The sequence below is a fragment of the Phalacrocorax aristotelis genome, chromosome 9 (assembly GCF_949628215.1).
Source record: "Phalacrocorax aristotelis chromosome 9, bGulAri2.1, whole genome shotgun sequence".
NCBI lineage: Eukaryota > Metazoa > Chordata > Aves > Suliformes > Phalacrocoracidae > Phalacrocorax > Phalacrocorax aristotelis.
Genome location: NC_134284.1, coordinates 25,843,251 through 25,870,710, shown reverse-complemented (window position 1 = coordinate 25,870,710; position 27,460 = coordinate 25,843,251). Strand labels below are relative to the sequence as shown.

At 40.0% G+C, this 27,460-nt stretch overlaps 1 protein-coding gene across 2 annotated transcripts in view; it reads right to left on the bottom strand.

Annotated features, from left to right (window-relative positions):
• The window catches only part of DYNC1H1 (dynein cytoplasmic 1 heavy chain 1), a 46,137-nt gene that overhangs the window by 18,142 nt on the left and 535 nt on the right, over positions 1-27,460 (bottom strand). For both annotated transcript variants that reach the window (XM_075103937.1, XM_075103938.1), the window contains exons 2-46: positions 24,957-25,044; positions 24,181-24,354; positions 23,707-23,962; positions 22,622-22,808; positions 22,172-22,443; positions 21,838-22,065; positions 20,262-21,338; positions 19,801-19,980; positions 19,040-19,189; positions 18,639-18,785; positions 18,351-18,491; positions 18,033-18,209; positions 17,789-17,899; positions 17,587-17,706; positions 17,126-17,365; positions 16,434-16,589; positions 15,963-16,076; positions 15,235-15,345; positions 14,945-15,154; positions 14,404-14,550; positions 14,028-14,194; positions 13,161-13,334; positions 12,276-12,441; positions 12,010-12,198; positions 11,732-11,926; positions 10,748-11,030; positions 10,374-10,474; positions 8,681-8,840; positions 7,613-7,856; positions 7,248-7,431; positions 6,549-6,761; positions 6,139-6,377; positions 5,872-6,028; positions 5,246-5,473; positions 4,774-5,004; positions 4,503-4,643; positions 4,004-4,237; positions 3,203-3,409; positions 2,985-3,106; positions 2,428-2,593; positions 2,036-2,199; positions 1,630-1,759; positions 720-853; positions 340-454; positions 52-213 (exon numbers count right to left, since the gene is read on the bottom strand). In XM_075103937.1, the coding sequence (XP_074960038.1) occupies positions 52-213; positions 340-454; positions 720-853; positions 1,630-1,759; positions 2,036-2,199; positions 2,428-2,593; positions 2,985-3,106; positions 3,203-3,409; positions 4,004-4,237; positions 4,503-4,643; positions 4,774-5,004; positions 5,246-5,473; positions 5,872-6,028; positions 6,139-6,377; positions 6,549-6,761; positions 7,248-7,431; positions 7,613-7,856; positions 8,681-8,840; positions 10,374-10,474; positions 10,748-11,030; positions 11,732-11,926; positions 12,010-12,198; positions 12,276-12,441; positions 13,161-13,334; positions 14,028-14,194; positions 14,404-14,550; positions 14,945-15,154; positions 15,235-15,345; positions 15,963-16,076; positions 16,434-16,589; positions 17,126-17,365; positions 17,587-17,706; positions 17,789-17,899; positions 18,033-18,209; positions 18,351-18,491; positions 18,639-18,785; positions 19,040-19,189; positions 19,801-19,980; positions 20,262-21,338; positions 21,838-22,065; positions 22,172-22,443; positions 22,622-22,808; positions 23,707-23,962; positions 24,181-24,354; positions 24,957-25,044 (8,792 nt within the window). The remainder of the gene's footprint in view (positions 1-51; positions 214-339; positions 455-719; positions 854-1,629; positions 1,760-2,035; positions 2,200-2,427; positions 2,594-2,984; positions 3,107-3,202; positions 3,410-4,003; positions 4,238-4,502; positions 4,644-4,773; positions 5,005-5,245; positions 5,474-5,871; positions 6,029-6,138; positions 6,378-6,548; positions 6,762-7,247; positions 7,432-7,612; positions 7,857-8,680; positions 8,841-10,373; positions 10,475-10,747; positions 11,031-11,731; positions 11,927-12,009; positions 12,199-12,275; positions 12,442-13,160; positions 13,335-14,027; positions 14,195-14,403; positions 14,551-14,944; positions 15,155-15,234; positions 15,346-15,962; positions 16,077-16,433; positions 16,590-17,125; positions 17,366-17,586; positions 17,707-17,788; positions 17,900-18,032; positions 18,210-18,350; positions 18,492-18,638; positions 18,786-19,039; positions 19,190-19,800; positions 19,981-20,261; positions 21,339-21,837; positions 22,066-22,171; positions 22,444-22,621; positions 22,809-23,706; positions 23,963-24,180; positions 24,355-24,956; positions 25,045-27,460) is intronic.

The following is a 27,460-nucleotide window of genomic DNA, read 5'->3' as shown; positions in this document are numbered from 1 at the left end:
AGCTTATAGCTGTAAAAAGTTGCTTTAAGTATTTACTTAAAATCTCCTTACCTCTCCATTGGCTAGGAGAGTATTCATTCTCTCCAGGAATCCAGAATCCAATACATTCGACTCATCCATTATAAAAGCTATTTTTTCATTTTTGCAGCCAGAACGTCTCAATACTGTCCTAAGGTCCTCATCAAAATCTTCACCTGTATATTTTCTGTGAACCTAGTAGGATTTAACACTGGTTATTAACATTTTGTTTCAGCTTTGAAGGGCATTTTTCAGGGCGCAGTATTTAAGAAGCGCGAGTTTTGACTAACAGTTTTTGTGAAGTGAAACTAGCATGCCAACCTTAATTTGGTAGACACTCAAACCGTTCATCCAGGCAACAAATCTTGAGAGAGTCGTTTTCCCTGCTCCACTGACTCCAATAAGCAGCAAGTGGCCCTGTGGCTGACGGAAGATTCTGAGAAAGCACAGAAGCAAGTATGTTTTGATCGAGTGTTAGCAACTTACTGAAGCTTTTCCTTCAGCATCTAAACTTCAAGTTAGTACCAAAACTGACACATCTTTCTAGCTAGGATCCTGCTATCTGGAGACCAGAAGTAGATAGTCTATGGACAACAATGGGATCGCACACCATTCTTACTTAGCCTGTACTCAGGCTACTCTACTTTAGAACACATCTCTAAATACTATTTATATGAGCAGCAACTGAAGTCTTCACTTACCGGTCAATTCTTAACACATGATCCAAGACTTCATTGAAGAGCACAAGTGGTACATCAAGTTCTTCTTCATAAAAGACTTTAAGCCTAGCTTTCACATAGTCTCTTAATTCTTCTTGATCCACTGGAATATAATCCTAAAAGAATCAATCAATACAGTATGGTATATAAGATTACAGGAATTCTGCTTATGGATCAATTTCTGAGTAGATGAAAGCAGAACTATTAGAATACTTAAAGTAGCAATCCCCTACAAAAGCTTAAGAATGCTGTACTCATTTAACTTGCACAAGAATATGTCCACTGCTTAGAGTGCCACAGATAACAGCAGGGACATTGAATCCTGTTACCTACTGAACCTACCACAGGTTGAGCCTGTGCTGCCAGTCACTCCAGAGACAAGGAAGTAGCAGGACAGTCTTCCTCCCTCCTCATTCCCACAATTTATTTGAAACAGTGTTTCCCAGGCATTTGCTATCGGTCACAGAAGTGGGTAGCAGGCTAGATGGACTTTTGCCTTGACCCAGTGGGATTTCTACAGACAGCCCAGCTGGATCACTTCAGATTGCAGGAAACAGTCCACCATACTTTAGTATCAACGTTGTTCAATGGTCACTGCCTTATCCAAGAGTTTCCACAAGCAATAACGTGGCAACTTTCTGGGAGTGTTATCCTGTTCTCAAAAATACTATTTAGTACTACCTTTATCTACTATGGTAGATCTTACAATAGCATCCTTGGCATAACAGCTATTAACTTTGTCATAGAGTTCCCTTCAGATAATCATTAAGAACTTCTTCAAGATCAGTTTAACAAAATGATGGGCACCAACTATCGCGTTGATGTAGTCATAAGAGCAGCATCAGTCAGTTGCTCCCAAACTATTTACTTTAATTTAGTTTTTTATTTTTACCTTTGACAGCCAGTTGCTGTATAGGATAGGTCTGCTCATAGCTTTTTCTTTGTCAATATTGGGGAAGTGCTTCAGAGCAACCATGTCAATGTTCTCATCAGTCCAGCGTCTCTCCTCATCTTCAACAAGCCTGGATAAAGAAAAAAGTTAATGACTACAAATCCTCTGTAATGGGAGGGTATAGCCGCATCACATGGCAGTGCTACCACTAAAGTACATTTCTGCTTTGCATAGATATGACTCCCAATAGTGTAAGTTAAAGCAGAAGGAAGTATTCTCATTTGTATTCTAGCTATTTAACATGAAGCACACTTCAGTTCGGTTTTCTAATGAAAGTTAGCAAGGAGCGGAAAAAATTCATTTTGCACCCTTTTTGTTTTTGCCCCACATCTCACGTTCATTTTACCTGTCTTGGAACAGACGTAAGGCTTCATGGGCCCAAATCCTGATAAGGCCTTCAACTGGTAAGGTTTCTAGTGGTCTTAATGCTTCGAATATACCTCTCACCCACCGAGTCATTTCACGAGGTGAATAGATGTAGTGTGGCTGTGTGTCTTGAGTGAATCTCTCCTAAAAATTCAAATATATTTAGTTACTTCATCCCAAAGTTGCACCATATTTCTACAGTTCTTGTGTTGAATGGTATTGCTTCGCTAGCCTCATTCAGTGGCTTTCACCAAAACTGAACTAATTACTTGAGTTCTTGCATACATATTAACCACATGAAAGGCAAGTTAAGTGATTCAGCATAAATGGAAGACTTCTAATTAGAAGTTAGGGTGGTACTCAACAAATTACCTGAGACATTGTGTAGAATTCTACCATAGCGGCAGTGAGAGGTTCTGCATATGTGCGAAGCGATGGGATCAGCCTCAGCATTGCACGATTGAATGTTCCATATATCTGAGTAAGCGAAGCTGGTCCAGGATAGTCCACATAAACCACAGGAACATGTCGTAAAAATCTGAAAGATAAGCATATTACATAGCCCAGAAGGTCAAATTACAGTCTGTACTATTTTCATTATCTTTTGGCAAAAATAAATATCTTCTTGATTCAGAATTATTAGCTGTAACTGCAGTTGGTTTGACTGCTCCTTAGGGACTCGGACCAAAAAGGATTCTGAAGTTGCCACAGCATTTTAGACAGGTTATTCAAGAAGCGTAACAATGAGTCAACTGGCTGGCTGTCAGCGGACTTGCAGTTAAGACAAGAACTTGCAGTTAGCTCAAAAGCAAGGAACACAACTTTAGCGCAGCTGGTGTTAAACAAGCGTATTAAGAACAGATTACATAGTCAATGCTTCAATTCTGACCCCTGGCCTGTTGGTATACAGAGTTTAATGGATACATTACCTGTGTGAGAGAGGTTTTCTTCCAGGATCAGTAGGTGGATTACAGGCGCCAACAAACTGAATTCTCTCCAGTTTCACCCATGTCTGGTCTGATGTACGATAGAACCCTCCATGTTCCACCATCTGGAAAAAAACATAAAAGCAAAATAAAACAATGTTCCACTGGTATTTCCCTGAAAATAACTGTTATGATATAGTTGATTACAAAGAAAAACAAACCTGTCTAATGAAGGATATGACTCTCTGTGTGCCATACTTATCCATATCTGGTAAGTTGATTTCATCACAGAACAGCACCAGCCACTTTCCTAACTGCACAGGAGCCAGCACCACTCCATTAGGTGTACGCCTGTACTCGCAGTAGTGATCAAAAGTTTTCAAGAGCAGTTCTGGAGTGGTAGCACTAGAAAAGTTGAGTCCAACCACCTTAAAAAGAGAACAGTGAAAAGAACTAGTTAAAGTACACTAATGCTTGACAGTGAGCATATTAAGAGTCCTGAAAACAGGTATGCTTGCCTTTCCACAGTGGAAGTACATACCCCATCTATATTTCAGGTTACTGCCTGTATTCTGACTGTATACTGTTTGCTTCCCACTGCAGGTTCTCCATTACCTTGCAGCAATGGCTCCTGCCCAACCTTGTACTTAAAACATCACAGTTTCATATATCAGTTACTCCACCTAAATACACTGCAGGATGAGAGCTGTTCTTAAACATTACTACAGGTTTTTAAATATTAAATGGTGGAACGCTCCTGCATTGTTTAAGCAGCAAAGAAAGGAAGTAGCTTTTAGGTTAAGGATCTCGAGACGTAAGTTTAGATTCTGCTCAACATAATATCTTTATTTTTTTCTCTACATACTCATGACTGACTGAGGTGCAGATATCACTGAATTCTGGCTAGCAAAAAATTTCTATGCTAGATCAAGACTGCTTTAATCTTTAAGGAGATTCGAGACTCGGTACTACTCTGTAATTCACACATGCGCTTGTGCACCCACTCCCACTCTCTTGTGTACCTCCATGTCAGGCAGAGCTCTGAGAGCGCTGAAGAGGGTCATGGTTTTTCCAGAACCTGGTGGGCCACAGAGTACTAGAGGTTTGTGTTCTGCCAGCCAAGTATACAGCAATGCTTCATGGCGAACGGTATCTAGGGTTGGTACTACTACATCAGGAGCTGCAACTTTGTGTGTCTCAACTTCAATTTGAGGAACCTTGGATTGCCATGGCACCCATTCACCTGTAATGGACACCTAGGAGCACAAAAAACATGACCAGATAATTTAGAACAGGAATATAGCTCAAGCTTAGTTAAAAGAGAATACATTTTTTTAAACACAAAATAGTTTGTGGCATCACATTTGATGTGTTCATTTAAACAGGCAGCTTGTTCACTGAACTGTGAAACTGCAAAATTTAAGATAATCTAGCGTTTTATTTTTCAGTTTCATCTCCAAAATCTAAAGCAAGCTTCTAAGAACACAAGAGAGCAACACTTCTAGCGTAACAAAGGTTTACCTCATAGTCAATAATAGGTATGTTGGGTGCAGTTGGCAGTGGCACTGTGGTGATTCTCCTAATGTATTCTCCAAGTTCTGCTCTCATTTTCAAACGACTGTCTCCAGAAAGAGACCAGAGTATCGCGTAGACCAGGTACCTCTGTAAGAAGCAGCAAAAGCAGCTATTGGTTTTACAGTAATGGAACAAAACTTAATGAACAATAAATCAAACATAGCTGCTATACTGAGTCGTCAAACACAGCAGTCACTTTGCAGCATATTGTATTTACCTGGATGTAACGTTCTAGTTGATCGATCTGCATTGGAAAGTCTGGATGATTGGCATTGTACTGGGCTACGTTGCGGCAAGCTTGGTGCAACATGGAGAACAGAGAACCAAGACAGCGCAAGCGGGTGAGATCCATAATATGCTCCAACTTGAAAGCATGTTCCAGTGCTTTTGTTACCAGGCCGTTAGATGTGAAATATGGCTGCATTATTGTTGCAGCATCTCTCTGAATCTGTTGGGGGGAACAAACACTGCTCAAAGCACTTGCTCCTCATTTGATTACCAGTCAGCAGGAAATAATTTTGTTTAAGGTTTGAAATGCTTCATATTTTAATATTCTTTAAAAAAAGGAAAAATATGTAAAGAGGAAGTCAGCTTTTCTATGATAAGCTGTCATAAATTCTAAGTATACTGTACTACCTGTGGTGCAAGCATTCTTAGTATGTTATCCCATAGTGTAATCTATGTTATACCTGCAACATTGGGGATGCTGCTTCTTCTCCTTCATCTTCTTTGCCCTTTCGCCTTCGCTGAGCTTCCTCCTCACCTTCATCCAGAGGAATGCTTCTTAGTCTGGCCAGGAAGTTATTGAATATCATGTCTGTACTGAGAACATCTTCACTGAACCAGACCATGCCACACCTTGACACAGTAGCCAAAGTGGCATATTTCAGATCCTGTACCTCAAACATGATGCGCACCTAAAGAGCAGAAATTTAGAACAAGAGTTTGAAATAAAAACAAACAAACCCAAAACAGAACAAAAGACTCCCTCACAAAAACAGTGACCTTTTAAAATAAGTTAATTCATATTTAGCCTCTGAATAATCAACAGCAGCATTAAACTATCGTAAGGTAAGTTCATGATTATTGACTGTTACCCATGACTTTTATATAATACACAGTCCGTCTTTCAGGGTCAAAGTATAACATAAAATGTTTGTTTCCACAAAAGCTCCCGGACTCCAGCAAACCACTACCCAAGGTCAGTATTACTCTGATTGTGATGAGAAAGAGGGACAGCACTGGTATAGATTAAGGTAAAAGCAACAAGTTTATAGGACAGCAAGTGAACATAATGTAAAAAAAGTAACATTACATTTGGTGGAAGGCTGAGACGTTCTCCATTCGGCAGAGTCAGTAGTTTGTTGTCATCCAAAACAGAGTTCAAGTTCTCAACCCATTCAGGGTCTACATCACCATCAAAGATAATCCACTGACGTTTTTGTAGTTCACCTCTCACATTGTCTATGATTCTACATTAAAGGAAATATTTATTGTAGTAGAGAACAAAGACTCAGTAAGACCAGATTATCCATAACACAAATGTAATGGCCATTTTTCATTTGTGCTAGTAAAGACTCACTTTCTCAGGACATGTGTAAACAAGCCGTCTGTCCATTCTCTGGTGTTTGGATCCAAAGTACCATAGAGGTGATCTTTGCTGATTGCTTTTGGATCTATAATATGAGCAACACCTTCCACACCCTCCAGCCGTTCGAGGGCTTTCAGAAGTACCCTCCAAGCCATGCTCTTTCCACTTCCGGAGGGACCGACCATCATCAATCCATGATTTATCTGTGTAATCTGATACAGCTGAAGAACCTGCAACAGAAGAAATAATGTACCAGCAAGTCTTAATTTCAGTAGTCAATCTAAGCTTCTATCTATTGCTCACTTAAGAAAAAGGAAAAAGCTATCCACCTTTCATAATAAAAAAGGAAGTTTGGTCTTACACATGAACTTCAATTCCACATTTTAAATTTTATATTTTACCTTTTCAACCCACATGCCACCAACTTCTTCTCCATCACCATACGTAAGGTACATTTCCTGACACACTTTCTTAAGCTCCTCTCGCAAGGCTGTCATCTCCCCACGATGATACTGTACTCCAGGGAATACATCAGAAAGGAGACTGAACAGTAACGGAATGTCTTCTGCAACCAGTTTTGGCACCATAGTTTCACATACACTTTGGATCAGGATCTGCAGAGAGAGTCATGTTTTGGTTAAGATTTTTTAAGCTTGCTATACCAAATGTGTTTGACAAGGAATACTTTGCTAAATACTTCAGTGATAAAGCACCAGACCAGCATGGCCTTGGCAAAAACAATCATTGATGGGGTTTCAACTTTGAAACTACACAATGAATTCCTACTGATTTTCAGTTTATACATTGGTAGTTTCTTACGCCTTTTCGCTATGCTTTTGGTATTAACTGCTGAGGAACTGACCAGCAGTAAGTGTTACAAATGCACCACCTCACAAGAACAAGTCTTTCACTATGATTCAGGGACTCCTAAGACACGTTTAACTTGGTACTTCTAAGCTATCAAATTACCACCTTTTGTAATTAACATTACTTTGCTTGCATGGCTTAACACTAAATGGTAAACACTGCAGGGTTATTTGCTTTGTTTAGTGTGCATCCTGTACTTTATCACAGAAGTAAAGAGTTCACACACACATTACCTCTTGTTCTGGTAAGTTCTCAGCAATTTCTCCCTCATCAACAACTTCACCACGTTCTTCTTTCTCCCTCTTTATCTTCTGAATCCTCTCCCTCTTCACATTGCCTGCACTAACCAGCACACTCTTCAGTGCTCTCAAGCCAAAATCATAGTGACTTTGGGAGGACAGCTGTTCATCACAAAGCCTAAGAAGCAGAAGAGACAAAATACAATTTGATTCTCCATAGGAATCAACATAACACTCAGTAAATGTCATTGTTTACTTGAAATGATTGCTGCACAATGTGCTTAGGGAGTTGCAAAGCACGTTACAGTTTTGAACAATAAGCTCTATTTTTACTGATTGGAGCCAAACTTGTTACTCACTTGAAGAATGGTACTATCTTATTAGCTAGCACTTCAGCTGTACGGAAACCTTGGGAGTACAGCATGACCTGGGCAATCAACTGACGGTCTGGTTTTGTCATTGCCAAGCTACGGAACAACTTCTTCAAATTGTCAGGCAGATTTGATCTGCCTGCATAGCCAGGATTCATGGTGATGAAGATAGCCATGTCAGGGCTCACTTTGACTTGTTTGTTCAGCAGTTCACAAGTAATAGGCGTTGCAGCTGAAAAGAGAGTACATTTAGTTACGCCTGAGTCAGTGATCAATCACCCTGAAAACAAAAGTCATACTTTATTCTATTTTAGTTTCCTACAGTAATGGACAGCAGGTCCTCTAGTACTGCAGCTGTCCTGGCTTCAGCTGGGTATAGAGTTAATTTTCCTCCTAGTAGCTGGCATAGTGCTGTGTTTTGGATTTAGTGTGAGGATAATGTTGATAACACACTGAAGTTTTAGTTGTTGCTAACTAGTGATTGACTAGCAAATCAAGGACTTTTCTGCTTCCCCTGCTTGGCCAGGTGCAAAAGAAGCTGGGAGGGGGCACAGCCAGCACGCTGACCCCAAATGACCAAAGGGATATTCCATACCATATGATGTCATGCTCCATATATAAGCTGGAGGGAGCTGGCTGGTGGGCTGTGACCACTGCTCAGGGCTGGGCATCGGTCAGCAGATGGTGAACAATTTTATCATGCATCACTTGCTTTGTATATTGTTGGTATAATTACTACTATTTTACTTCATTTTATTTCAACTATTAAACTGTTCTTATCTTCACCCATGAGTTTTCTCACTTTTCCCCTTCCGATTCTCTCCCATATCCCACCAGCTGTGCGGTGCTTAGTTGCTGGCTGGGGTTAAACCATGACAGCAACTCAAATACTCAAATACAAATTTCTACCAGCTGAAAGTTACTTAAAGTTTTTAAGTTTGATAGAAAGTGGCTTCATCCTTGGATTGTTTGGGAGAAATGTAACTGAGCAACAAAAACAGCATGAAGGACATTAGAGATGTAGTACAACACTATCAAGAATGAACAATCACATACTCTTGTCATAGTTGGGGTTGGAATGCTCTCGCAAGGCTTCCTGGATGCACTGAACTTGCTGTGAAACGGCAGAGAGCATACGCTCCTCCAGTCTGTTGAACTCATCAAAGCAGCCCCAGGCACCCACTTGGCAAAGTCCCACAAAGATGCGTCCCATTGCCTGCATGTAGAGAGGAAAAGTCACTGAAGTTGCATGATCATTCTTGCCTGTGCACAGGCAAAAGGAGCAGAAAAGAGCACTTTATATAATGCATCCAAAGCAGGAAAGATCCATATTTATACATAGGTTACCACCTTTGTGGTACTGTAAGAGTTATAAAAGGTTCTAACTGACTTTCAGATGTTCAAAGTTTCACAGAATTGTAGAACATGATCATAGCTTCCTACTGCTACTTCCTGTACTGCAGTGTATTCACAAAGCAGTCGAGTCCACTGCATAATGTTTTGTTTGCTGATACTGTTAACACCAGGTGCAGTTCTAATCCTTTATTGCAAGGAGGATACTAGAATTACAAAACATTTCAGAAGAGCAAATTGGATGGACAGAGTATGATAAGGCTTCCATTTAAGAAAACAACCTTTAAGGCAGGATTCCACAAAAGGCAACATGAGGGAATATGATGGAGGTCTAAAAGCCACTGGTTTAGGATGAATAGGAATCAACTGTTCACTGTCTTTTCCACTACAAGAACTAAGGAATCATTAAAAAAGACAAAAAAAGGTGCTCCTTCACAAAATGCATAGTAATGCTGTGGAACTCTCTGGTTGAGAGTGCTATAGAAGCAAGTGTGCATGTGGATTAAAGAGGAGAAATTAGTACCTGGAGAAAGGCTCACTGGAGCATGAACAAAGTAACCCATTTCAGCTTGGGACCTCCTGACTCTCACAACTGTCAGAGGTAGGAAGAGGACTGGGGGCAAGGAAGGAGTATCACTCACTATCTTACTATTCCCTAGGTATTTTCTTACAGCCACTATTACAGGCCAAATGCTAACTAAACAAACCCCTGTTCTGATCAAAATACAGCTGTACAGAAAAAAACCAAAACCCAACAAAACCCACACCAGCAACCTGGCAGAGCCCATGAAGTATTGTGATTCCTTGTCCATGTTCTATATTGTTTTTTATATATACACACCTGACCAAGGTTTTTATTTTGACACAGTTGCTGTGCCACAGTTACAGAGGCATTTCCTCGGGTTCTTAGTTTGAAGACATCATTGATTTTGAAATATCTGGGTAAATTTTCTTAGTTTTGAAGAATCTTTCATATGCTGAGGCAAACTCCACTGTTAGGTTGCAAGGATAACTTGGAAATAGTACAGCTATTTTGGCAGCCTCACACTCTCATCTTTTCTCCACCAAACCACTAATATCAATGCAAACTTACCAGTTTAAGTTACTTTCCTAGAGCCAGTCTGAAGCCCCTGCCCCTACTTCCTTTCCCTCCATTTGCTGCTACAGAACTACCCATTCTGAAAAAACCAGAACCCCTCTCCCAGCAATGTTCCAACCCTCTTTTGCATTAGGCATCTTTTGTACAGAACAGCTATACGACCCACAGGTATTGGCTCAGTTAAGACTTATAGATAATCATCTTGAAAATAAACACTGCCAGATGTTTCAGACTTCTGAAGAGATTCATATTACTTGTTACCAAAGACTATATATTTTTTTAAATCAAACAGCTTACCTGGAAGTCAAATGTTTCATCGCAGTTGAAAACCAACACAAAGCGGCCAAGCTGATGTCCAAGAGCCTTAACAGATTCTGTTTTACCAGTACCAGCAGGACCTATTTTTGAAGTGGGACAGACTTGTTTTAGTGTTTATTGTCTGAGGTACCACTGCTTACTCATGTAATCTGCCAGCATGCTGATTCTGATGGTCCCTGACAAGAGGGTTCAGTGAAAACTTAAAACTGTTACAACTTCCCCCAAAAGACTGTTTTGTTCTTCAAGATCTTAGTTATAAGTCTTCTGCATGTTTACATTAAAGCTATATACTAGAGAGGACAAGAGTTTATACACTCGTCTCAAGTTTCTATTGTACTTCAGTACCAACTTACCAAATGGTGATCCTCCAAGTCTTGCCTCCAGGGCTTGTGTCATTGTCAGGTAACAGCGGTCAGTAAGAGGAGTCTGTACTAGCTTATCCTGAACACCAAGGTACTCAAAACCATAGTTAAATTTGGCATTTGCCATCTGAATGGACAGCTGTTGCAACACATCTGTCTGCTTTGGGTCAAAGTAGAACCGCATTTGGCTGAGCCACTCAAAGGATTTGGAGTTGTCGATCTTGCTTTTGATCAGTGATCTTGTAACATCTCTCTGGTGCACCAACTCGGTGATCTGGAGAATGAAGTAACTCCTTAGACCACAGCAATACAAGCCATTGCAAATGAAGCCAGAGAAACCTACAGCTTTTCAGGTGAGCATAGGGAATTGCCATCACTTAGAAATCATGACCTACCAACAGTCTCTGCCTTAATATCTGTTGCTACAAAGACAAAACTAACAATGGTGACTGCTCTTGTTAAGGACCTCCCTAGCTTTCAGCAAAGCACTCTGGTCGCGTTGTCTGTTAATCCATTACACTATTGAACTAGGTATTTTACGTGGCAGAAATGATGAAGACAAGTACTCCTAAAGCAGACCAGATATTTCCCTCTAAAAATCTACAGAAATAATCCAAGATGATTTTAACTTTCCCCCATCCCAATCCTTATCTACAAAAGCATATAATAAGTACAATAATAAGCAGCTTAATGAGGTATTTTACTTTTGAATGAAGAAATCAGTAACTTCCATAATTGGAAGAGCTAGTTTGAAGATCAGTTCAGTGAGCTAGTTTATAATATGCTATTATGCATTAAGCTGACTAGAGTGAAAAACTACCACCACCTACAGGATCAGGGCTCAATGCAGTTGCTTAAATTACATGAAACTTTTTCCTAGAGGAAAAATAAGTTTTAGGCCAATAAACTTTTTCATTAAACTTTTAAAAATCCTCATCTGCAAAACCCAGAAGACAGAAGGAGGTTTTTACTTACCAAGTGTTCCAGCTTCCTTCTGCGAAGAGGTGGCTGCTCCATCAGCACAGAGTCTGCCAGGACATTGAGTGTGACCTCAACATTAGCTAGCACAGAGTGGAGAGGACTGTTGTCTCCAACTCCACCCATACCACTGAGGGCTGACTCGACATTCTCAGACCATGCAATCTGTGCTGACAGGACGACGAGCTGAGCCTGTGTAACAAAAATCCTCATGAGATGGTTTTCGTTACTGAAGTAACCCAGCTGCAGTATGCTTAAATGTTCCACATTGATACCTGGTATTTGTCTATCCAAGAGATGTAGACTGCTGGATCAATTGAAGTTGCTTTTCCAAAGATTTCTACTTCAGTAACAGACTCTGCAAGCAATTTAGCAAGGGTCACTCTCATTTCTTTTTCAACAAGAGTGAGCCACTCATTGATCTTGGGATGTTCTGTGATGGAGACAGGTGTTTTGAACAGCACCTGCAAGGATTAGGTTTAAGTCAGCCCACTTTCACTTATTTTCAGAATTTTATTTAGAAGTAACACTGCAGCTATACCTCCTCTCCTTCGCGTGAGGATATCCCAAGAACCACAGAATTATCTTCATTAAGAATAATGCTAGAAACGCCAGCAAACATCTTCTTGAAGTGTTTCTGCAGCTTAGCAACATTTTTGCTGTTTCCAATGATTTCAAGCAAGTCTTCATCACCAACAAAATAAAACCTAATAATTACATAAAATTAGATCTGTATCAGAACTCCAACTATCACTTTTGATTTATTTATGCTTCATAGATGCCCACTATATGGGAGTAATTGTCACTCATTTCCCCAACCCTGCAAGAGTGCACAAACCATAAATTTGCTGTAAATTACACTATAGTTCTAAGTTAAGTCTTGGTTCATGTGGTCTCTACCATACAATGTGTAAACATGCTCCATACTGTGGATTGTTTTCTTTACCTATCCATCCCTGAAATACCCACAGTAGAGCTTGGCATTGAATTAAGTCTATTAGGCAGGGAGAACTCCCACTCTGAGTGCCTCCCTCACTCTTACTCTCTCGTGCTGACAAACTAGTTGAGGACTACAGGTAAGTCAGAACCAATGACTTAAACACTGGATTGTGACAGGTTAGACACTGACCTTTGATCAAATGCCAGAATTAAGCAGTTCTAAATAGAAACTGCAAGTTTACAGAAGTCAGCTGCAATGGTTCCTTAAGCAATATCTGAATACTACAATCAGCCACAGATGAGCAAGGGAAGTTTTAGTCCCACTTCCTGAGAAGTAGCTATAACTGAATTCTGTATTTAGCAACACAGATTTAAATGGTCATAACTTCTTATAAATGGGCAGAGGCTTTACAGAACAGTAGATTAATTCCTGCTAAGAAACATCAAATTACTTTACTTCAAGATTCAACTAAAATAAAATTCTTACCGAGGGAAAGAGGACCTCTCCCTTTCCAAGTATTCTCCCAGTGCCTTCTGTATCTTCCCAAGCAGGTCTGCCAATCTCTCTAATGACCTCTGCACACCCTGAATGTTAAGAACATCCATCACAAGTGGAGATTTGGACACCTTTTTCATGAGTGCCAAAAATTCAGTGCTGATGCTGCAAGTAAAATAACAGTACATTAGTGCAAACTTAGTATCTGCAGGCCTGCAGAACACCAAAGTTATTTTCCCTAAATAATCACTGCCTCTCTAATTGTTGCAACTGCCCTAGGGAACACAAGGCTGAATTCCCCAAATAGCTCTTCATCTACCTCAAGTCCACAACAACAAAATCTAACTTCTTCGCAACGTTCAATCTATCAATTCCACTGCTGAAGGACTACTTTTCTTCATTTCCTGAAGAGAAGCATAAATGTGATTCTTTGATCTGACTGAATTGAGTAGAATAAGGATGAACAGAGCAACTTAAAGCAGAGGAAGAAAATTACATTTGAAGGGCGAGACTAAAGGCTGCAGCAACAGAAATCAGCCTGCTGGTTGCAGCCACCATGCCAGAAAAATCCTTGAGGCTGACTGTAACTAGCAAGAAAAAAAATCCCAATCATCTAAAAATTGTACATCAGCCTGTTTATTATAAACCTTTTTCTGTCATAGCTGTCTACATGCACCTCTTGCCATATTTGTTTGCTGGATGAACTTACTTCTAGAGCAGGGCTGTAATCCAGCTGGACCAGGTTAAGAATACAATTAGTATTTCAACTTAGTGCTAAACTGAAGTCATGAAGTTGCAGGTCTGTCCACACGGTGCCCCAAGGGAGGCAATAAACGAAGAAAGTGATCAAGAAGTTACCTCTGGAACCGCTGGGTCTCCACAGGCAGCAAGTGCTTGATGTCTGCACTACCAGTAAAGATACCCTCCAGGTACACCCATCGTCTTTGGACGTCTATCCAGACATCAAAGAGTGCCATGATACGATTCAGCTTATCCTCCCAGCTAAGGGCATCTTCCTCAAACACCTGAGGTTTAAGCGCTGCATTAATATTCATTTTATATACTATAAAGAGTTTGACTGCTAATAATTATTAGCGGAAAGTTGTTTGCGTTACAAAGTATGTATATGCAATTGTCAGCTCAAATAGTGAATATAGTCTCTGCTGACAAATATATAAACAAGAGGGGAAGGCAGAAGGAAATGAAGATTCTTTATCTTTGTTCTCCTTCTTACCTTGTAGTATGGCGATAGCTTCATAGCAGACACACTGTTAATGTGCTCTTTTACTTTGTTGAAAAGGTCATCCCACCCACGAATCAAACGACATTTGTTCTGGTAATTGACCAAGTCCAGTTCGTAAGTGTTCCACACTTCTCTTATCTGAAACAAAAGATGTTTAAGATATGACACCAAACATTTCTGCTCCAATAGTTACAATGTAGAAATGTATTACAGTAATTGGATTTTACTTTTTTTACCCACGGATTCTGGGTTTATGCTCAAGGTTTTGTTAAAAATATTGAGACGCAGTTAGGTAAACTTAGACAAGGTGGGGTCTTTGCAGCCATTATCAAGGACTACGTTTCCCAAATAATGCAAGTTTCATCAGAGGAAGCTTATATATCCTTAAGCTGTTCCCCAAAACAGTATTCCATGGAGTCGCAGCACTTTTATCAACAGCTTAGACTGACAGGTTTACTACGCGAGTATCAGCCACCTGACAGCAAGCCTTTGATTTGCTGTTATGTGCATACATACAAGAACTGATACTAGCCTGTTTCAAGAACTCTTCCAAAGCCATCTCTCCCTGAGCCACAAGCAGTACATCTTTGACGATTGCTTCATTTCTCTGTAAATCGACATCCCAGATCTGACCCAGGGTCAATTCTGAGACAACCCAGTTAACGTGAAGTCTTTTCATCAGCTGTTTCCAGTGACGGTCTTTAAGTGCCTCGGATTTCAGTTCAATAACTAACATGTTTATCTACAGAAAACAAGAAAGCAAGTTACATCCTTGAACTTGAACTATAAGATACATGCATTTAAGAAATGAGTATAACTTACTTTCATGTAGCCCTTCAGAAGTCTCTGAACATACTCATAGGAGGCATACTGTCGCAAGCGGGCAGGGAAGTTTTTCAGTTGGTTCAGCAAACCATCTAAGTTTTGTCGAAGCTGTCAGTAACACAAAAGCAATGAAATCTTCCTCTGCAAGTGGTGTGCACACAGTTCTACAAGCTTAAAGTTGTCTATATTTTTACAGAAACCTCTCACTAATGTGATATTTTCGACAATACAGTCCTTTTAGTGTTATAGGTATTTGCATAAGATGTAGTTACTCTATAGCTGGGAATGTAATTTTATTGCTCTTATTAAGATTTACGGTATAATATTGTCAACAGTTTATGGCTTAGTGTTCCTATTGCTCTCTACCTCCTGAGCATTCAACTAAAACTGATGCTGTCCGTCCAACCATATAATGAAGTTTCCCTAATGAGGTCCAACAGCCTATTTAAAAACAGCACACTTTCTTCACTGTAAATGCAGTCCAATCTCAATTTCAAACTATTGGAAATGCATAAATCCATTGCAAAAACACTTAAGTTGTGAAAAGCCTGTAAATTTTTTTTACCTTAGCATGAGAAGATGCTCACAAGATACTGAAAATGGTACCTAAACACTGAATACAATGTGGAACGTGATAACTGAGCATGTCTATCTCAAGAGGACTAATTCCTAATTTGCATATACATGAAGTAGTTACATTGTTTATGTGTACAGAAATGAAGTACCTTGCGAGGCTGTACTGAAACCCAGGGTTGTTCTTTCATTTGATCGATCTGTTCCCAGACCTTAGAGAGTTCAGACCAGACGCCTTTGAGATCCTGCAACTCTTCAAGGGCTACCTATAGTAAAGAACATATCAAACATCAGCAGTTATACCTAATTTCTTCAAAGTCATTAGCATGGGGGAGTTGAACAGAATACTTTTAACATGCCAAAAACCTTCAGACAGCTTGCCAATTCAACAGAACTGCAATAGCAAGTGACCCAGATGAGATTTTTGCATGTCAGGTCACATAATAGCTTCATGAGAATAAGACAGTCAAGGAGAAGATCACAAACAATCTCTTAAGGCTAGAACTGAACGAGTGAGGAGATTGTGTCTTGACACTAGTGCACCATAGGCTACAAGTCACTCTCTTAAGGAGAGGGAACCGAAACATTTGTATCTCACAAGATGATGTGTGAGCAGGTTGTACCTGGACACGCTCTTCACTGCCGCTCAGTAGTCCTGTATCTGTCAGTTCCAGAGCTTCCTTGGCCTTCGCACACTTCTCACGATCATCCTTGAGCCTACCGAATTTTCCTTCATAAATGGTAAGAGCTTGCAGAGCCTCTTCTGGACGCAGGTTTCCCTAAGTTTTGCATGGGATACATTAATCTAAAAATCCTACTATCAAGCTGACGCCAAGTTAAAAGCAAGGACTAAATGCTGGTTTGTCTCATTATTTTTCCATTTCCAGTTTGCTGACAATAAGGCTACCTACTAATCCAGAATAAGTCTCATCCCACTTTTACATGCGGTTTTAGGCTTTATTAAATATCACTCCAGGGAAAAAAGCAAAAGGGCAAAAAAAGCAGCTTGCTTCTGAATCCTCCTACATGCATGCCTCTGACATATTTCTTGTTTCGGCCAAAGCTCTGTTAGTAACTGAAGTCGTCTTGCTTTTTGGTCCTAAAAGAGGCCTACGTTTTAAGGGTAAATTTTGCTCTGCCACCTGCTCCCCCCAAAAATCAACACATTGGCAAGTTATTACAGAACCCTCAAAAAGAGTTTACCTTTCTCTAAAACGAAAAACTGCAAAAAAGCATAAAAATAAACTGCTTACTTGTTATTGAATGCATAGAATCTACCTCATTTACTGAACGAGCATTAATCATCACTACTTACTGTTACTGGCTTTGTTTTCTCCCAGTCTGTCAGCAGGTCAGTCGTTCGGCTCTCCACTGCACGATCCTCTTGAACAATCTTCATCTGCAAATTTGCTACTTGTTGTTGAATGGCAGAATCCTTTCTACGCATGATGTCATTAAAGGCACCCCATTCTCCTTCAATGTTGTCAATGTACAGCCAAGAGGATGGAAACTGGAACCTTTGTTTCTCAAGCAAGCGCTGACCATTGCGATAAAGCTACAGGAGACAGTGATTTTAAGTTAAAAAGGCAAAACTGGCTTAAGTCACAAGGCTAAATACTCAACATACTTTAACAAGCGCTCACTATGGACTTCACAGAATTTCTCAGGATATGAAGTTCAAGCCTGTTCTCAAGTGAACTTGAATGCTACGAAGCCGCACCTTAAGAGCTAAGCCTAACATTTTCAGAAGTAAGACTCATTAGCAAGGCAACATACCTCAACTTGCTTTTCAAACTGCTTGATTTTACGTTTCAAGGACTGCACATATGTGATGAATGTCACTGCATCTGATGTACTGGCAGTGTCCACTGAATGCTGCTCCAGTTCTTGACGGGACTGTTTGGGGCACAAATCAGTGTTTTAGAAATCTAGAACAGTTGATCTGAAAGTGATAAACTGGAGTTTGGACTTGTCTTACCTTAGAAATTTGTGAATGAAACTCTGTCATATTCTGACCAAGCATTTGACCAAATTTGCTGAGCACTTCCTTGTGCCAGGAGTCATACTTCAAGTTCACCTTTGATTGTACCTACAATTGAATAAAAATTATTAATAGTAGTATTCATATTCATAATAGTCATTTGTCAGCCTTTCTATTTTCTATTATACACCCATTCTGAAATTAAATACATTTATCACAAACAATAATTACAATTCCTTACCTTGCCATAGTCTATGACAACAGGTCCAAATTCCTTTCTGGTTTCTGCATTATCAAATGTTCCTCTTGCCTTTCTTATCTGAACTAAAAGGGCTTGCCACTTATTCAGGTCTTCTCCAAGACGGTTGTATATGTTTTCAGCTTGCATATCCCACAGACACTGGTACTGCAGCCAAACCTAATTGAGGTATTTCACAAACAACGTTCAGAACTTTTCCAGTATATTCCAAAAGACACGTGCCCCCCCAGCCCCCAGGAAAACTGAGAGAAGAGTCCATGTTCATTTTAGCTGTAGCATTACGTGATGTCAGCCTCCTACCTTGACATACTGCTCCACTTCAGTCACAATTCCCATGACAGCAGAGTAGGACTCCTCCAGAGCTGCAGGGCCATCTGGCATCCTTGTCAATGCATTACGGTAGAACTTCTCTTCCTCAGACAGCTCATAATGCACTCCGACCTAAGAACCACAATTATACATGTGATATACATTAATTCCTAGGGCACTCAAGATTCAGTCCCAGAGCAACACACTAAGATATCGAGCACAATTAATTGCAATGCGAAAATAATTGCTCAGGCTTCAACAGAGCTTCTTTACACTTACCTGATATCTCTGACTTTGAATTCTTGGTAGCGAAAGGATTACCATCTTCCAAGAAAACATTTCTTGATAAAGTTTGTATCTGCACTCTTCAATTGGCGGATTCAAGTATATCACCTGGTTGGTTATTCTTAGTTCATGTACAATGTTCTGCAGAAACAGTAAACACACTCAGTTTTACTGGCAGATACTACTACATGTAGACAAGAATTCTGGACTTCAAGAAGTAGCACACACTTGAAAAATCAACTTGCATTTAAATGGAAGCAGGCAAGTATTCCTCCAAAACCAGATGCAGAAGAAATATTTATCTCCCATGTAAGCCTCAGATATAATTCTTGCATTAAGTAATTAACAATAAGGGAAAAAAAAAAAACAACAAAAAAACCTAAAACAAAACTTACTTTGATCTTGGGCTCGCCACCAGGCTTATGGCTCACTTGAGGAGCGTCTGTATCCATGTCAACTTCTGCTTTGTCATCTGCTTGTCCAAGAAGAACTTGGGTCCAGGCCCTCAGTCCAGCTTGCAGACGAACACCCAGGATTCTTTCGATCTAAAGAAAATAAGCCATGTTGGAGGAAAAAGCTGCATATTCACTGCATAAAGATCCCCACTACTGATATTGTCTGACACCAGGCATACTATGGTGCCTCAGAGAAAGTACTCCTTTACTAAGTAATTTAAAAAGTTCAAGAGTTTTGGTAAATTTTCACTGAGTATCAATTCAAAGCTTCTCCTGTCCTCATGGACTTTAATGGAATTAAACAATTTGAACTGCTTTGAAGTTGGCCTGGTGTCCAATAGCCTGAAACTTAAAAGGGAGACCCAAACAATATGAAGGCAGCGAGTCTTTGCTACCGGCATAGCAAATTTTCACCTCCCTTTACCTGCGTTGCTCCCCAGCACCTTCTAGGCAGTCAAGCTATATCAATCTTTGTTCTTCAAAGGGCAAAACTCCCCTTGAATTAATTGATTCCATAAGTCAACAGCTAAAAACAAACAGGTCTTGCATCTTCTGCATACCAAAAACGCACAGAAATTTTCAGAGAATGGGGAGACAGAATTTTCCCTGGGTGACTATGAAGAGTATAATAAAAAACACATTTTATACCTGATTAAAAATGTTCCCTCTAAATATATACTACTCCATGATTTCAGACCTACCTCCATATCCAACTTATTGACCCAGATTGGCAAATTTGAATACGAATGAAGATTTAAGTCATCCACAGCTTTCTGAACCCTGTTCAAGATTTCAGAGAAAGTCTTGTGATCATACATGCATGTTTCCAACGATCTCACTTCCAGGTCTATTTTCTCTTCAATAATGAGAAGATCATCCACCTACAATGGTTTAGGAAAAATTCAATATTTAGATTGACAGGTTAGATAGAGGCAACGATTATTATGCAGTAATCGTTAGCCATCTCTGCTTTTTTGCATGCAGGAGGTCTATCAGTTTTAGTAGTACTAAAAGATCCATTCAGCTGGCCAATTTGTGCTAACTCAATCAGCTAAAAGAGCTACAGAACAGGTCATGAGCTATCCAATTCCACTTTTGGTTAGCCACACAGTACTGAAGTATAAATACAAAAATTTTGTAGATTTTGAAAGAGAAAACAAACCTTCTCCTGGAAACTGAAGACAGTCTCAGCTAAGCGCTGTACATATGGATCAAGTTTGTATGATTCCCACACAAGTGCAATTCCTTCTGCAATCAAAGCCTGCACCTCTTTCTTCAAGCCAGCAACCAGAAGTGAGATAGTGTTACGCTCTTCTACTTTCTCACATGTTCGTTCATATGTACGGACACTTTCAATGAGGGAAATAGCAAATGGATAGAGCTGGTTTGCTTGGTGAGCTTTGTTGACAATTGCTAGTGGAACACGGAAACCAAGCCACTTCAGGTTTCGGACTTCTTTTGAAAGTGTAATTATTTCTGGAAGGAAGTTGACTTTCAGTTTCAGGACATTTCCAGTTCGACCTCTAACACGAGTGCTTTCAATGGTGAAAATACGACCAGACACACCAAGATTGCGTTGCTGAACTTTTCTTGCCCAGTCATCAAAGATCTCCTGAGTGTTGAGCTTCATGCGAAAGCTATCTCCATCCTGCTTTAGCTTCTGACCTTCTACATGGTTCTCCCAGCCTTTGCCAAGGACATCCTCAACGCGCTTCATGTAAGCGGTGAGCTGTCTATCAATCTGTTTTGCCCAAATTATAGACCCAGACACAGGAGGCAAGTCACGAACATGACTCATTTTACAAGCTTGGCTCTGTGGGTATTGTACTTTAAATTTGTCATGAAGAGACTCAATATCATCTTTTACACGCTGGATCAGTTGTGTTTGATACTCACGAATAGCACCACGAATGTGAGGCCTGACAAACAAGGCATTAAACCGAGAGAAGATTCTGAACATTTCATTGGCATTCTTTGCTGTACCAAGCTGGTCTCTCAAACGGGCAGTTATTCTTGTTTCAACTCTATCAATTCTTTCATCATATCGTTTCATTGCTGCCTCCCAGGCTTCTGTACCTTCTTTGGAAACATCTAACCCATCTACTTCCTTAACATTCTCATAAGCAAGATTGACTTCTTCAATCGCATTAGCATCTGCAGCATCAAAAAGGACTTCTGCTACTTTCATATCCTGTGGTTCAGGTACCTCCCCTTGATTTTGCTGGGCTACAGCAGTTACCTGTATTAGAATCACAGTTTAGTGAGCTGGATGCTTCAAAATTTACCTACAAATAGCTAAACACAGCCTGTTCTAACAAGCATTGCAAAAAAACTACAAATGAGTACCAAATCCTTAACAAACTTTCAGTCATGTTTTAGATTTAAGTTCCACTAGGAATGGGGCAGCAGTTACTTCACAAACTTCCACTACTGCGCAGCATAATCTCATTTTCCACTGTGTTTTAGCTAAGCTCAAGTGTTTACACGCTTATTAATCTCCTGTATGTTCTGTCTGGACTTGGTGTGCTTATTAACATGAGCATGTTCATGTAGCATGTGATATACATCAGAATTAAAGCTCAGCCTATTAGCAAGGGTTCAAAACTAGACTGTTTTTGGAAACTGACAGCAAAACCGAATGCTACATTAGTTTTGCGTTGGTAACTTTTAAAAGCAACAGTGAACACACTTGAAGAAGCTGCACAGATTTTCTGTCTGATAACGACCAAGAATATTACCTGAGGACGCAAGACTCTCACAATAACTGCCCTCAGCTGCTCATGCTGACGTCTGAATTTCCTCATTTGATCAAGACGACCTTGGAGTTTCCTATGAGCAGGATTGATACGCCACACCATCTTCAGGTTCTCTTCCCTTTTTCTTTTCACAATATCTCTCAGCAAAACTTGCAGCTTCTCGTATTCATCATCCCAGGTTTGGAATACTTCAAAGCATGCAACCATTACCTGAAAAGTTTTAAAATAGGAATGTTAGCTCCCAAATGAAATCTTCCTGAAAGTCACTATTCAGTGCAAAACTAGAGTCACCAGTATCATAAAACTACAAACGCACCTTTTCAAATTCTTCATAGGCAACATGCATCAGTTTTCTGGTTCCCAACACTTTAAGCAGCTGAGAGCTCAGATCTCTTGAAATAGCCTCCACTAAACGCAATGCCCTTTGGATTGGGTATTTTGTGTTTCTGATTTTTCTCAAATGGGTAAATATTGCAACCAGGGCCTGCCTTATTTTGTCCAGCTCAGTAGCAGACAGCAAGTCATTCAGTGGGAAGTCTTTCATCAGTGGATTATAGTCATTCACAGTTTCCAGAGCCTGTTTTAAGCCTAAATGTAACAGAAAAGATTTTGAATATAACTTTTCATTTAATTAATCAAAACTGTAGCGTTAACTAGACCAAGGTTACTCTAAACAGCATTGTCCTCTGTACCATAATGTTCAAGTTTCATAACAGTTAAATTCCATAGGACATTTGTGAAAAATATTATTGGATAGTCTTTTTACCTGTGTCTGTATCGAAGCTGACAGTCGCATGAAAACGTTTGCCATGTTTTAGAATATCCAGAGTCAGAAGAACTTCTGGACTTTCACGTTTTTCCTGAATGCGATACAGCGCCCGTTCCAAATTTAACCAGAAGCTTATCTCCTGTAGCGCAGTGCCTGATGCAGGATCTCGATCTAATTTTGTCACCTTAAAAAAAATAGAGAGAAAGAGAAGGGAGGGAGAAAAGCATTTCAATTATATGCTTCAACTGTGAAAACCTGCTCTATTACTAAATGCAATTGAAACACATAACATCTACTAGGTTTTAATAATCCAGCCTCAGACAGTTCTGGCACTCATTCTGTGAGAAGCGTAGGAACTGCAGTGCAACAAGAGTCACAGTTTAATTCCAGTGGTCCTAAAGGTTGGTTTTAGGACCTTCATGTAGTATCTTCAGCATAGCCTGAAAAGGTCACTTTCCTGATCAATGTCTATATTCTGATTAATGACAGATGAGCCACGAAAGAAAACCTGGAGTGGAGCAGGAAAGAAATGCTCTGGAGTAAGAAAGGGCACCACTGTTCCATGAGCAATAGGTGTTTACTGTGCCCATGGAGGAAAAAAAGCCAGAGAAGTATCTGAGATGCTATTTCTGAGTTACAGCAGCAGAACAGCAGAGTTCTTTGGAAAAGTAACAGGCAGGAGTACAAGAGACTACAAGATAGGACTGGAGCAACTGTTCTGAAGTGGTTGTGGATGCACCTGGGGAAATAACTAAACAAACCAACAAGACCTGTTTCTCTCAATCTGCTGTAAAGATTTGAAGAATAGTTGCAAAATTCACAAGTTTACTGCCAGTTACTTGAGTCTATTACAACAGAGATAAAATATTCAATGCTCTCAGCTACCTGCAGAACAATTTAGATTCTAGACTAGGCTTAGTCTAATTTAGACTAGACTCAAAAAACTGGTCTTGGATCTTCAGAGTATCCTGCATGAAGCAGAAATTTTACCAGTTAAACTGTGAAGAAGATATACAGTACTACATAAAAGTTCTTATCACATAGTCTAGCACTTGGGTTTTTTTGGTTGTGGTTTTTTTTACCTTTTGTATCTCTCTAATCCAGCGGTTGACTCCAGATTGTAGCTGATTGAGGAATAATGGATCCTCAGCCTTCTCACCAAAATCTGTAACCTTTGGCTTTTCTCCACGTTCATAACACTGCTTGGCAACATTAGTAATGGTTGCATGAATTGGCAGACTAATCTCTGGAATTTCAATATTCTGCTGCAGGTGCAAGAGGCCCATTTCAAGTTCTGCAATCTTTTTCTCAACTGAAGGAGCCATCTTATCACCATCCCTGAAAAAGCAGATGTTTCCATATAAGAAGCCAAAACAAAAACCATGCACAACACGTTTAAGCCATCGGAACTACCTCCCCAGAGTCCACAACAGCATTATATGCAACTATGTGCTTAAACAATTTCATGTGATTTGCCTTGAACAGTTGTGTTTTTTTTTCATTAAACACCTACTTTAATTCATTAGCAGAGAAGTGCAGTATTTATACTGAATTACCTGTCTGCTTTGCCAGATTCTCTGATATAGGACTTGAAAAAGGGAGCAACAGCATTGCTAATGAAAGAGTGTAATGTTTCATATGGAGAATCTTCACTGAGAGTGAGCACTCTTAGTTGGGAAGACACTGGTTTGTCGGCGTCAATCACTGGTGTACGTTTAATGAATGCCAGGCTGCAAAACAGTGCAGAGAGTTACCAAATAAACATTTGAAACTTAAGTAACAGTTAAAATACCTTCAATCTGACTGCAAGTTTAGGTGACAGGACTCAAATGCTAACCTGCATCATACTTTATAATCTTTCATCTAAGAGACTTGAACACAAGTCTTCCAATAAATACATTTTTATACTTCAGTAATCAGCCAAACTTTACTATCAATAAGGACTTTGCAGTATGGATGTGCTAAAGAGGCACACTTCTTACGGAGCTTTAGTCAAATATGCGCTAAGGTAAGTGACAAATATGTGAGAGTCAAACATAACTGAAGAGTATTGAACCCAAGCTGTGTATGTTACATCTGCATGCATGCCAAATCAATAAAACTTTCTTTCATCCCAGAGCTAGAAGCCCAAAGTCCGTTCCTTTCAGCCTCATGACACACCCTTGTTTTATCAGAGCCTCCTTCTTGAAAAGCTATTGCCCCACCTGAATAAAAACACCACATGAAGTACTAGGTAAATTGGAGGTAAATTTGGAGGCAAACTAGGTAAATCCACTTGTGCAGGTTTTGCATTCACAGGGTAGAAAAGTCAAGACCTATTTTACTAACTCACCTGTTTGATTTTATTCCGTAATGAATGTCAGTGCTGATACTGTAGGAAATGAACTCTTTTTCCTCTTCTCCTTCATCTCCCACATCCTCTGCAAAAAATACGCTATGTAAGAAATATTTTATTTCTAAGGCGTCTGCCACTCTCTCTCAACCATCTTCTGCTATTACCAGACTATTTTCTAACCTTTCATTTCTACACCAACTTATTATGCAAAATATCTTAAATTAAATTTAGCTTCCAATAGCCATCAACTTCAGAGCTGGTTCATTGTTTTTTAACAACTCTACTAGGTTTTTTATGTTGCTATAAAAAAAAAACAACAATAAAACATTACAACAAACAAATTATAACCCACATTCTGCTTGTGAAGCAATACAGAATGTACATTTATTTGTAGAGATATGCTTCCAGGATAACCACATTTAAGTGAGAACTTTAAAAAGCTACTTTTTTCTTTTATAGGTTTCTTTGTATTTTCAGACTTTTTCTTTAAAAGTTACTTGGAAATTAAGTCTCTGAACAAAAAACCTCCCAACAAAGCAAAAATCCAAGCCATGGGAAGTACTCAGGCATTACCACAGCCAATGTGTCACAGATGATGTAATTGCTGAGGATGCGGACAGTTCTGCTGCAATGCAGTGATTTTGGTGCAGAAGGTTACTCCCTGTAAGGGGACACACTCTGACTGGACACATTACAGTGGACTCTTGTCCTGCTCTGATTTCATTTGCCCTTCATAGGAGATACAGCCTCAGGGTGTCACATCTGTGATCCCGAGCACCAGAAGCCCGGTCACAGAACACCACTGCACCAGGCATCACAGGAACCCGTATGAAACCTGTTGGTGGGCTGTGTAGCTAGCAATACCACAGAGCCGTTTTCATTACTCAGAAATATTGTTTCTGGTTTATTGTATTTGTAATCAGTAATTTACTCCATACTATCTAGTCCACACACAAGTTTCAATAATAATATTGGTTTTAATAGTGTCAGAAAAAACAAGTTCTCCATATGCTTCTGGAGGTTCTGAATCTGTTAAGTTTGAAGACCAGCTGTCAATCAGAAAATCCACTCTCCCCAAATAACCACTATTAAACCAGAAGACATCGATGGAAATGCCTTCTACCCATAGTAAATTAGTATTTAGCTTCTAAGACATGTAATAAGCGTCTCAATTTGTTTTTAACCATACATATATAACAATATCTATGCGACAAGCCTGGAGCTAACTGATCGCCACTATCTCTCATTACTTCCAACCCAAACTAAGGAAAACCAACATCATGAGCCAGACATGAGAGAAATTTAGAAATAATCTGCATAGCTTATTAACATCCAATTTTCTTTAACTCTTGTTAAACACTTGATAATGAATTCATAAATACTCTTGCTCTTTTTTTCCCTCTAGAAAATTCTGTTATCCCTGCTGAAAAAAGAAATATCAAACTCCGGAAGGGGAAAGAAAGAGCAGGATAATCAGCGGAAATAGGCGTAAGATAAACAAAGACAGGATTTTTTAAGCAACATCTTAGCGTTCACAGTGAACAGACAGTGAATGGAAGAACCTTCTTCATATTTCCCTCAGTGTGCAGCCACCGCAGGGCATGTATCCAGCATCTTACACTGTGGCTGTTGACATGTTAAATAATGCAATATGAAGTATAGCTATATGAAGACTTATTATACATCTATAGGGACTGAACCAACAGCACACTAGGAGCAGAGATCCAGAAGTTTTTATACTGAAATTTTGCAAGCTCAGACTGGCAGGCACGTGGCCATATACAGATGACAGGTCTTGTTTAATAGTAGAAGTCTGTGTTATTAATGAAGTCTAGCTATGTTTTATTGTCCGTAAGGCTGGATTCTGTGACAATAAATGCCTATTTAGCAACTAGATTTGACGACAAGTCATCTTTAAAATAAACAGTAACAACAGCATGTCAATAACAAAGATGTTTCTCACGGTGAGTGTCAGCTTAGCCGCGATATTTAACGCAGCACTTGATGAGGTCTCCGAGGACCGTCAACAAGCAGCATAGCCACCAGGCTTTGCTAACTAAACAAAAACACTGCAAGGTCTGCACCTGTCTTTATCATCTTCGGAGGCTCGCTAATTAACCGTGGAAGAACACTTTTTACAGGCTGATTCAGGTTTGGTTCATTTTTTTTTTCCCTCCAGGGTTTGGGGGTTTACTTTTGTTCTGTTTTAGACCGGCTATTGTCCCTACGGAGCAGCAGGTCACCTCCCCAACAGAAAGCAGGCCGCAGCAGGGAGTGCCTGCAGCCCACTGACGAAGCACTTTCGGTGCCCGCCCGAGCAGGACAGGCTACAACGGCAGCACACAACGCCCCCGCACCCATATCCAGCCCGCAGCTCCGCCGTGCCTGCGCCCGAGACCGCTGGGCAGCGCCAGCTCAGGCCACGGGCCGGAGAACAAAGAGTAACGGCGGGGGAGGCTCGGCCGGGCAGCGGCCGCCAGCGCGGGATCCGCCCGCCGCCC